Source organism: Rutidosis leptorrhynchoides, chromosome 8 (genome assembly GCF_046630445.1).
Source record: "Rutidosis leptorrhynchoides isolate AG116_Rl617_1_P2 chromosome 8, CSIRO_AGI_Rlap_v1, whole genome shotgun sequence".
Classification (NCBI taxonomy): domain Eukaryota; kingdom Viridiplantae; phylum Streptophyta; class Magnoliopsida; order Asterales; family Asteraceae; genus Rutidosis; species Rutidosis leptorrhynchoides.
In genome coordinates this window covers 307,327,329-307,340,151 of record NC_092340.1, presented here as the reverse complement: position 1 = coordinate 307,340,151, position 12,823 = coordinate 307,327,329, and the positions used below count along the sequence as shown (strand labels likewise).

At 33.8% G+C, this 12,823-nt stretch overlaps 1 protein-coding gene across 1 annotated transcript; it reads right to left on the bottom strand.

The window, feature by feature from the left end:
- Positions 1-957: 957 nt before the first annotated feature.
- On the bottom strand, positions 958-3,977 carry LOC139861492 (uncharacterized). The gene is made up of 7 exons (XM_071849887.1): positions 3,887-3,977; positions 2,909-3,267; positions 2,499-2,726; positions 2,061-2,415; positions 1,849-1,973; positions 1,435-1,570; positions 958-1,333 (listed from the first exon to the last, which is right to left on the bottom strand). Exons 2-7 carry the CDS (start codon positions 3,250-3,252, stop codon positions 1,094-1,096), a joined length of 1,428 nt encoding a protein of 475 aa, XP_071705988.1. The 5' UTR covers positions 3,253-3,267; positions 3,887-3,977; the 3' UTR covers positions 958-1,093.
- Positions 3,978-12,823: the final 8,846 nt, after the last annotated feature.

The window sequence follows — 12,823 nt, the reverse complement described above, 5'->3', positions numbered from 1 at the left end:
TTGTTGGAGGGTAAATCGGACCCTGCTAGACAAGACCACCCTTCATTGTTATGGCAAGCAATCACGTGGTCATCTAGCTACCTTAATTTGGAAAAACAGAAATCATACGATCTTTCGAAAGAAAAAATGTCTTGGTCCGATGGCCCTCAACGAAATACAAATAAAATCGTATCAATGGATCTCAAACCGTTCTAGTAAGCTCGCACTCGATTGGAATCAATGGCTTCTCAATCCGAAGTCTTTTGACGATCATGGATAAAAACCCATCGTGATGTTTTTGTAGCTTTCGATTACAAATTTGTAGCTCCATAGTTTTCTAGTCCTGTTTTCCTTTTCCTATCATAGGCATTGCCTCGTATGCCTTCTATGTATTGTTTTTCTTTGTTTAATAAATTTTGTTTGCCTTTCAATAAAAAAAAAAGAAATATCATAAAAAAGATGATTACTTGTTTACTTTATATATATGTATAAAATAAAAATTTGGGAAAGTGCATTTTTTGATTATTTATAGAGAAATATTTCTTTTGAATGGGGTTTCCAGTTTTAAACTTTATTGGAAAAGTTATAGAAGAATTAATTTAATTACGGAGTATTATTTTCTAAAATAAACAAACCATTAAACTCCAGTTTACAATGGTAGTGTTAACGCTGTCTCGATTCAGGCACACACATACATGGATGACCCAGCCTTGGTTATTGATTGGAGGATGTTGACTAAGTGGGTTAGTTACTTGGCTCGTAAATCGTAATACTTTGGGCCCTTCTATGGAGAAGATCTAGTAGGATCCGTTTGTGTTTGATGTTTTCAAGTTTAAGCTACTATGTTCCTTAATCTTTGTTTATGTTTTCAGCTCTTGAGCTGGTTCAACGTGGCAAGATTTTCATTCTGGTGTATATATATTTAATTTCTTGTTTTTTTGCCAAAGGGAACAATTTAGCATGTACAAAAAAAAAAAAAAAAAAAAAAAAAATTTGATGCGGTATCCATAGAGAGAAAAAGTTTAGGTTTAAATTTGTCATTGCTTAAAAAAAAAAACTCGTATTCTCCTTACAGCTGAAGAACGCGCTAAACTAGTTAACATTAACATAAAGATTAAAACCCGAATAAACCTAGTTCACTAGCCTTCTCCTTTTCAAATGTCTCAAAGTACTGATATATGATGGTAACTGCAAGCAATATTCCAGTACCAGACCCTATGGCTCCCATGAAGTCAGCCAAAACCGTCAATGCACCAATGCACATTCCTCCGAATGCAGCTGCAGTTGGGATGTATCGGTTCAGTTCCTTTTGAAGGTTCGAGTCCCGATGACCTGGCATCACCATTTGTTGCTCCTGCACGTTCCAAAATTTGGTTAGAAACTGCAACACCTGTTCACTTGTAATGTTATCAGATCAAAAACCACACTCAAAGCTTAATATTTTTTTAGCATTACCTTAAGTTGTTTGGCGACATCTCTTGCGGAAGATCCAGAAACTTCAATCCAAGTTTTCGAGAACAGGGCACACGCTGTTAGCATAAAGACCAGATAGAAAAGTGCATGGAAAGGATTGGCCGCCATATCCGCTAAACTGATATTGAAGATAATAATATACAGAAAATCAGATCAAGTACATTTATTATTTTGTAATACAAACGTCTGAATAGGTTGTTTCATGTTACAGTATGTTTTATGTTTTCATCTCAAACAGGTCAGGTGGTACAATATAACTTTATTGATGCATAAAACGATCTAAAACATATTTGACGCATTTCATACCAAAGTTCCAACTTTAACATTTTACCATGCTGACCATTTTGCCACACCGTAACGACTAGCAATACATTCATAAGAATATGATATGATTACCTTGAAGGTGCAGTAACGTAGTACGCAAGACCGCCAACAGGGACTGATTGACCAGAGTATTCAGACTCTTTCCACTTTCCCAATAAATTAACCAAGAAATTCCCACTGTACTTTCGGTGCAGCAACTGAAAACAATGAATGTATAAGCAGTTAATACCAGGGAAAGAAACACGTGTACTTCAATTCAACTAATGATGATACAATATGGATACCTGAGAGATGAAATAAAGGTTGGATACAAGTGCAGATTGAAGAATAATAGGCATGTTGGAAGTATAGAACAGCTTAATGGGGTAAGAACCTTGCTGCCCACGAGCGTTCTTAGATCGCACAGGCAAAACAACACGGAACCCTTGGAAGTAGATAACAATGAGGAAGATCAACACAGTAGCAAGTAAATTAGTCACATTAGGCAAATTTTGCCGATAGAAAGCTTCCCGCAGTGCTCTAACTTTATCCGATCTGGTGATCAGAAGATGAAACAAAGCAATGACTGCACCCTCAAACTCAGCACCACGTCCACTGTTGATAGTTGTAGGACTGAATGCTTTCCAGATAATACTTTCACTGCACAATCAACAAATATATGAGTTCTAGAACAGCTATAGTCATAGTAAGCATCGTAAAACAAAGAAAAATTATTAATTTACCAGATATTGGTAGCTATAAACAATGAAATTCCAGATCCTAGACCATATCCCTTTTGAAGAAGTTCATCCAAACATATAACAATGATTCCAGCAAAACATAGCTGAACAATGATAAGAATCGCATTTCCAACACCGAGATGACCAACACTGCCGTACATTCCTGATAGAACATACGCAACGGCTTCACCAACCGCAATCAAAATACCCAACAATTTCTGAGCACCATTTCTGAAACCGTCACAAGTTTTAACATAAATGAACGATTGTATATATACAACAATGATAAAAAGCAACGGCTTCGGACTAACAATCCAGGAAAACATGCTCTCAATAACCTATTCAAAATTCTCAAGAAACTAACATAGCATTGCACAAATAATGAATAAACTTGTAGAGAGCAAGATGCTTACAAAAGTGCACGATCTTCGCGGACATTGTTGTCAACTTCAATAATTTTGGAACCAGCTAAGAGCTGCATAACCAAACCAGAAGTAACAATAGGGGTAATACCAAGTTCCATAACAGTACCACGATTCGAGGCGAGGATAACACGCATCCAGTAGAAAGGGTCTGCACCGGTTGTCGAATGTATGCCATACAAAGGAAGCTGACTGCACACTAAAAAGATGAAAAGAGAGATCACAGTGTATATGACCTTCTCTCTGAAGGGAACCTTCCTATCTGCACTCTGCACTTCCGGTAGAAACGATAGAAATGGTCTCACCAGATGCAACACTCTAAATCCACCTCCCATTGTAACGAATCAGAACTGCAAAGTTGAAAACAATCTGTTTCATTTAGCAAATTAACTATTAATTTAAATTTAATTATAAGTAATAAGCAAACAATTATCAGATATATGCAATACTTTAAGAGATTATAAAATTTATTCGATCTCTTTCGATTGATTTAGAATTATCATTTCAGTTAATGAGAAACTAATAATCATTCCCAACTCTAACTTTAAAACTTTCGAATCTAGTATAATCATCAACATGAAAATCATCGACATACATATACATATATACATTTATATATGTAGCTAATTATAGCTTCATCAACTTAAACATAATTGATCGATCTCAAAAACTGAATCAAATGCACAGATGCATACATGCATGCAAATATATTTCTAGATCCAGAACACAGATTGAGTAAAATCAAAAATAAAAGATATACGTATATATGTGTATATGTATATGTAATTACGAACAAAAAATACACAATTACAGATCTCAATTGAATAGTACGTTACAGATCGAGTAATATAATAGCTAAAATCAAACAATGTAATTCATTTTCGAATATAAAAGCAATTAAACAGGGATTAATATCACATGTATATAAATATATGAGCTGAATTCGATGAAAATAGATCGAGAGCTTACACAATTTGAGTTACTGAAGATTTGATTAAGGATCAATTTGGGGATCGATACCTAGGGTTTATAAAGTATGGAGTTACAAGTTCGGATCTACTACGGAACGCAATTTCGGATTCATTAGGTAAATATACAAAACCACCCTTTATGTTAAGTCAAAGTTGTAGATAATATCCTCTAGGTATTGATTGTTACATATGGATATTTTTAGTAAGTTTCGTGTTTTACAATTTTTGTGGCAAAAGGTTGATAACCGGTAACCCCGACTGACCAACAATCGGCTATTAATTTCATAATGTGGAGGTCATAACCAACTCACTCCGTGGTTGTGGCTATGGAGTGGTAGGGATCGAACTCATGACCTCTACTTATTTGTAACAAACTACCCACCCATTACCAACTTAGCGATGCGCCATTGACCATGATTTACATCTAATTCAAACAACGTGGGAATGCAACATATCCATGACTTTAAAACGACATATGAAGTTGAAACAAATGGTGTTTCGCAAGTGTTTCAAGTGTATATACTCTAAGGTTTAAGTATATCTCAACGACTTGTAATATAGTTCATTATGTTTCACAGTACTATTATGTAATACTAGTAAACCTCACTAAAATCGTATCTTGTCTTACTATACAAATATTCGCTATTTTTTGTGATATGAACAACAAAAACCTTCTTCGTATACGTAAAGGAACACATATGGAGTATGAAATAAGAATATGAAATAAGTTTTGACATATTTGAGAACATACAATGAAAATTGCATAACTTTTTTGAGTCTTTTTACTATTCATGTGACATGTGATATTGGTGAACTAAAAAAGACTTTTATTATAAACAAATAGATTGTTCCTAGTGTGAAATGCTTTCATCCATGATAGCCAAGTTCGAGATTAGTGTCACCTTTTAAAACTATTAGCATAACGTAGGGGTTAATCGTATAAACAGAATGAAAGTTGAAGGAGGTTAAAAACAAAAGGGAGAAATAACTTGGGTTGACACGAATTCAAACCAATAAGATTGTGCCATGTGTGAATATCACTCGACTCGTTTCGACATGCTGACTTATTTGACCTTTTCTTTATTTTTAGTATATTTTTCCATATTCCATATTTTGATTTTTGGACAATTGATTTACACTTGCTAGGTACCTCTACTAGTGCATGGTCACATGGATATGTGGACCGGCTCTTGAATAAGTTAGCATTCTTGTTTCTAAATTTATTGAGGGAACACCAAGCGTCGATTAAGTGCCGTGTTGACTGTCACTTATAGTCTAAATTGATTTTCAGGCAGACTTTTAAACCTAAAAAAATTTGATTCTATCATTTTCATGGCGTCTCAATTTTATTTTTAATTTTGTTTTACTATTTTTTAACTTTTTAAAAAAAAAAATTTCATACTTATTGGTCGGAGGTCTACTCGGAAGCAATATCTTTATCCGCCGAATAAAGAGAGAGATGATTTTCTCTACTTTTGTGAGTATTTCACTCTAGGTGGAGAAATGACTTGTTTTTATTCTCGGATAGGGGAAGAATTGTCTACATCTCACCTCTCTCATACACCACTCATGTGATATTGGGTTTTGTTGTTGTTGTTGTTGTTGTCTTGTTTGCTAAATGATGAGTAGCTTTGTAAGGATTTTCAAGCGTCATTATCCAACTCAAATTCTTCATTTTTCAACTTAATTTCGAGTGTTTTCTTTTTAATTATTTCTTAAATCCCAATTTTCATTTACATGAACTTTTACCAGTTGATGCATCAACTTGTCTAATCTTTCTCTATCATGGAAGGTCACCTTGAAGCTAAATTCGCATTTCATGCTTTCTTCGATCTTGTCGATTATCATCAATGTTTTTTTGAAAGAGGCGTTGAAAACCTTCAATAAGTTCACGCGTTCAATCCGAAGAGGTCATGTACTCAACCTCTAAAGTAATTTTGGTTTGTTTATAAGAACTAGTTTACCCATTTCCATTGTTGGAAAGCGGGCGATGTTCCAGGACATCACGCGGTGAGGGGCATCGTTTAAAAAAAAATATTAATAGAAATTCAAACATAATAAAGGTCTTTTTATTTAATAACTTTTTGTGTTATTACTACAGTTATTTACAAGATATCGATGTCAATGAGTTGTCAACCTTAATAGTTTGAACCCCATAAATATATATGTTTGTGTAACACAATTTTGTTGAGGCATTTTATAATCATTTCGCTCGGAACATGCAGAATCTTTGAACCGACCCTGGATATATTCACCCATATTCAATGTTTCCTTGCAAAGTTGATCGGGTGAATGAATCTTGTCTTTCACTTATTATCTTGAAATTCCTACATCGAATAATAATAAAATGGGACCACCTATACATGAGAAAATCCATGTTCTAGTTTAGGGTCCAGCAGATTCATGATACCAGAATTTCGTGTCTGTGTTGGTTCTTTTCTTGGTTCGTGTAGATCATTTTTTATTTTTATTTTCTGTCAGCTTTAGCTTGTAACTTTTATTCTTTTGCTAGTTTTTTTTTTTTTCATTTATAAAATTTTCATTCACAAAAAAATAATTTATTATTTAATAATAATTGAAGTTTAAAGTACAAAGTCTTTATTTACTTGTTACTATTTGTATTTGAAAACGGTTATTTAAATATATAAATACATTTTATGGTTTTTTGATTAAAATAATTAACGGAACATCAATCAGACGGACACAGCTCGTAACATGAAACCACAATACTCATTCAATAATAAACTACTCGTAGTTCAAAGACCCGTAAATTCACGGGATTGTTAAAAGAAAACATAAAAAACTAATAAAATAGTGGTTATAAACACATATATTATCCCTAAAACTTTATAACTAACTAAAATTATTTAGATATGGGCCCATTATCCCTCATCCAATTTAATTCCAACATTCTATTCATAAGACAACATCCCCTTTGGCCTTTACATACAGGGTCGGTCCCGAGAAATTGAGTGCCCTGAACGAGACTGAAAAAAAGCCCTAACGAATAACAAATTCGTTAAAAAAGCGACAATTAACGTCATATCAATAAGCATAAAGAATATCGCACATTCCAGCAAACACATTATGTGCATCCCTTAACTCGCAACATATATCATAAATATCGATATCAATTAAACTGGTCCAACATAAAAATAAACCTTCAAAGCACATCTCAACACTATTCCATGAACACAAAAACCATGTGACGAACACACTCAAGTAATCTGAAATTAGAAATCAGAATAATACAATTATGCAACATGTTTTTCGGACTCGTATTTTTATCGAATTCGATTTTTACCGGTTATATTTGATCGATTCGATTTTTACAACGTTTGAACTACAATAATATAAACAATATAATCTCAGTTATTACGCTTAAATAACATAACAATAAATAATATTAAACAATACAAGTATAATATGAATAAGTAAAACGAGGGTGTGTGTGCCTTGCTATGGTGCAAGAGTTTTAGGTAATTTATACTCCGTAGCACTACTTACATACAAACATTTTGTAAGTGTCTAATCTTAGAGGATCATGTTTTTTTGACTCTGCCTGTAGAGATTACATGTAGAGTGCTGTAGAGATTACATGTAGAGTGTAGACTATAGTTCCATCATGAGTAAAAAATATTACTACTGCACACAAAAGAGTTCATTGGTGGTATACATGTTATGTCTTTGGATCCCACATGGGTGTGGAAGGTAAAGAGACGATGGGAGTTACTATGTATAAAACTAATTTATGGGATTTTCACATCCCACATCGATTGAAATACAAAAAGGGAAATAAATAAGAGCTCTATAAATAAAGACACAGGGCATGTATTTTTAAAATTCAATGCTCCCATGCTTGGTAGAAGCCAACGCTGCCCAGTTTTTTTTTATTTTTATTATATTTTGGGCCTTCTAGTGATTGAGAGTATATATTGAATAATTGGGCCCTCAAAAATGATGGACCATGTGCAAGTGTTCATCTTGCACCAGCCGGGCCTCTTTACACACAAAATAATTCAAACCTTCTATTCATTTCAAACATATATAACCATCTCAACATAGTATACCACTACAAAACATCAAAATTCATTTCAAACATATATAACCATCTCAACATAGTATACCACTACAAAACATCAAAACCATAACACTAACCATACCACATAAGATCTCTATCATACATCAAAAAGAAATTCAGGTGAACACAATTACATAAAAACATCAATAATTGTTAAACTGGTTCAAATTAGTAAGATGTAAAAAAATGTTACACACTGAACCAACTACATGATTTGTCCCACTATTTCATTACTTACACTTGTGATGTGCACTGCACTGTAAACCACTAAGGACAAAACTTTAGAGTAATCTATTCATATAGCTTATACATTTGATTAAAATGAAGTTGATAAAAAAAAATGGAGAATGGCTGGAACCACCACCGTTAGTCAAAGTTGGACGATTAACCTAGACACTGTGTTCACAATATATACTTATGACCAACAACAATGTCTCTTTAAACACCTTCATTTTTTACCATCAGTCTTGAAACCTAACAACATGAAACCTTGTTTCCTGTTCCGCCAAAAAATATCAAAAATAAAGACCTAATAAGTAAAACTATAACAGTACTAAAAAACTATATTTTAGTCGATTTATCATGGGTCTTGCGTAAAACATGATACATAGGCTTAAAGTGTGACAACCCGGAAATTTTTGACCAAATTTAAACTTTATCTTTAAATGATTTAATGTTTTCGACACGATAAGCAAAGTCTGTAATGTTGAGTCACGAAAGTTTTGGAACAATATTCATGTAATCAATTATTCTTTGACTGTTCTCGAAGATTCACGAACAATATATATATAACTTAATGTGCATATATATATATATGATTTCAAGTTTTTAGTAAACGATAGTAACATTCGATTATTGATTCGATTGATATTTAGATAAGTTAACTAAAACGTTTAAGATGAACCAGTAAAACACTAATTCGCTACAGTATTTTCGAATTTCTACAGTACCCGAAAAGCTACAGTGTTTTCGAAAATCACTATTTGCTACAGTAAAACACTATTTTAAAATGAAAATGTATATATGTATATGTATATACTACGAGACGATGATTTATAGAAGCAAATAACCAAAACACTTAATTGATTAAAGCTACACTTCGAGTGACATAGTTTATCAATGATTAAGTTTAATTTTTGATAAAGGTACACGTCGCGTAACGAAAGGTACTAGTTTTCTAAGCGTACGAAAATGCATTCGAGAAACCGGAACCGGGACATAAGTCGAGTGACAACGTACGAGTCAACGGACCAAAAATTACAAGTCAACTATGCACGTGAATATAATATAATATATAATTAATTATATAAATTAAATATATTATATATATTATATTTAAATATATCGACAAACTAAAATACAAAAGCATTGTGAGCTGTAAAACCCACCCATGCGATCGCATGGGAAAAGGGCTTGGAAGCCATGCGATCGCATGGCAGCCCTGTACAGGCCAACTCTATAAAAGCTCGATCATTTCTGCTTCTGATTTCATTTCATTACTCCGTAAGTATTTATTTATTTTATTATTATTATTATTATTATTATTATTATTATTATTATTATTATTATTATTATTATTATTATTATTATTATTATTATTATTAATATTAATCTTATTATTATTAGTATTATTCTTATTATTAGTATTATACATAAAATACTACGACGAGGTTATGAGCGTGTCACTTTCAAAATGAGTTTTCAAGCAAGATAGAGCTAAGGAAACTATGGGTCATAGCTATGGAGGTTATGGGTAATGTACGTGGGTATTATTGGCAAGTCAAACCTAGTGTTTATCATCTCTGTTGCGTCTACGTACTTCCCTGCAATATTGAATCACAATATTGATACGTGAGCATTCATATCTTATCTTTTATATATTAATTGTGTATCCATGTCTAATGCGAGTATATATATTTATGCATGTGATATTGCTCAATAACATTATATATATCTATCGCAATATCGTATAAAATACTCTCGAATCAAGGTTAATGAAAGTATTTCTACAAGTGATACGCCAAGATATGCAAATTTGTATCGGAGAGTGATTTATAAAGAGTTTTGATGATTTATGACCATGGTTGATCCCGATACAAGTTAAGGTCTAATTAGTGTTCTAAAATGGTAAAACAAAGCTTCAAATGTGTTAGGCTTCGTCCAAATGAAAGGAAATCACAAAGAAATCGAGACAGTACCTTTCAGTACATCGGGACGCCGTCCTGAGCTTTGGGACGCCGTCCAGCCTTTTAATCTGGGACGCCGTCCGGATATATGGGACGCCGTCCAGCCTTTTAATCTGGGACGCCGTCCGGATATATGAGACGCCGTCCAACCCTTTACAACGGGACGCCGTCCAGCATTTAGGACGCCGTTCAGAAGTAGGTTTCAGCGAACTTTTGACTTTCTGACCTACTTTCTCCACTTTATAACTCATGATTGAAGACCAGTTTTAGAGAGTACGAACCAGAGAATACAGAGACGAATTTTGGGAGCAATATTGGAGAACTCCAAGCTCTTGGAAGAGGTTCAACATCAAGGCATCAAAGATCAAAACCTTCTTCATCCAAGAACTCATTGTTCTTGTAGGTTATTCCTTGTTCTAAAGCAATGATTTCCATTGATAATCTGATTGTTATGTTGTCTGTTACCATAATTGTTGGCTAGTTTCTATAATGTTTGTCTAGATTAAAAACCGAGGTATTGGATGTAATCCTATTGATTGTATGTACTATGTGTGAAAGATTGAAGCTTGAATTAAAGAACCATGCTTATTGATGTTTAATCATTTGTATCTAGTTAATTGATATGTTGTTGATAAAGAGAACTCTTGTTGATGTATCATATTGATTTACAATCAACTTGTCTTAGATTGATTGTTTACTAAACCGGACCAAGGGGGTAAATTAGATCAATACGATTAAACGATATAGGAATGAATTGAGTAGAGCGAACGCAAAGACAATTGTTATTTAAGTCTTTGATCTTGCTAATCAACTAGTCACAAAAAAAAGGTCTAGGTAATAGGGAACCCTCACTTAGTACTTCTAGTTTGAGTACCCGCTAAAGAGAACTCTTTGCGGGTCGATTCAGGTGATTAGCATATATCATAGTTATTTGATTACAAACACGAGAACTATAGAGAAAAGGGAACCCTTGATCTTGTAATTGTGTTTGCGTGTTTATTTAAGAGAACTCTTAGTAAACCTATTAGATAACTTACACACATAATCATTCAATCAGGCCTTAATAGCAAAACTTACATCCAATAACGAGGGTAAAATATCTAGATGAACATTTCATCTCTTTGATTCAAATCAAACTATCTTACTTGTTTTCTTTGCACTTTTTTTCATTATAAACTTAAAAGACCAAAAATATTGTTTTTACTTTTTAACCTTCTCTGATTTGGCTAAATCGTTAAATAGCCACAAAAACATAAAACTTGTACCTTTAAGTTTCATTTACTTAGTTAATCATAATATAGTTTCTAATTCTAGTTTGGCTAATACAACTGTCCTTGGAACGATACACGGAACTAAACCATTATTTATACTACTACACGATCGGGTACACTGCCCGTTAGTGTGTAACAGTTTTTTTAACCGGTATTTTTCCATACAATAATTTATATACCTGATTTCGCACATCAAGTTTTTGGCGCCGCTGCCGGGGACAGTTTTGTTTGAAAATAGAATTATTGACTAATTTGTGATTAAGTAGTTTCTTAATTATTTTAAATTATTAATAGTCTTTAAATTTTAGACTTATAGAATCGATGCATTTAATAGTTTTGTTAGTTGTGTGATTGACAGATTTTAGGTTGCATATGCCACATACCCGAAGTTCAGATTCTCCATTACTTACACCGCTTACGAAACCTGATAGAAAGCTTGGTAGGATCCCGAAAGAAGTACTTGAACTTTTTGAATCTTCATCAAAACAGGAAACTTTTGATACAGAATCAAGTACAACCAAGCCGAGGTATTCTGAATTTGGTGATCCCGTTCCTCCTCCAAAATTTGAAATGGAAGGAGAAGCAAGACCGGTTGTACCAAGACAATCAATGGCGGCCAAGATGAAGGCAACCCGAACCGGACAAGGTAGTGCCATTACTCCACCCACTGGTGAGGTAAATTTTGAAATAAAAGGACCTATTCTTCAAATGATTAATAACAGGTGTCAATTTGGTGGTGGTCCGAATGAAGATGCAAACGAACATATTCGTCTTTTTCAAGAGATATGTCTTCTTTTCAAACTTAAACCAGAAACTGACCAGGCCATATTTTTAAGACTTTTCCCATGGACACTCCACGGGGAAGCACGAAGTTGGTTGGATTCATTGGCCGAAGCTACGATAGAAACTTGGGATGGTATGTTGGAAAAATTTCTTAAGAAATATTTTCCAGCTTCTAAGTCCGCGAGACTCCAACACGAAATTACCCAATTCTGTCAAAAGCCGATGGAAACCTTGTACGAAGCATGGAATCGATTTTCCAAAATGCTAAGAGGTTGTCCAAACCATGGTTTGAATACCTTTCAAAAAGTCCACATTTTTTACAAGGGTTGTGATGTTGCAACCCGAATTTCCATTGATCAAGCGTCCGGAGGTTCACTCATGGACAAAACCGAGCAAGAGGCTTATGAGATAATCGAGAAGCTAGCCGATTATTCTCATGAGTGGCATCAAGAATGACCAATTACTCGTAATGCTCAAGTCCAAAGCGCCGGTGCTTATGATGACCTTAGTTCCCTAAGTGTGAAAATAGACGGTGTTGCTCGAAACATGGACAAAATCACCAAGGAAATTCATAGTATGAAAGTAGGTTGTGATACCGGTCTAACAATGGCTCA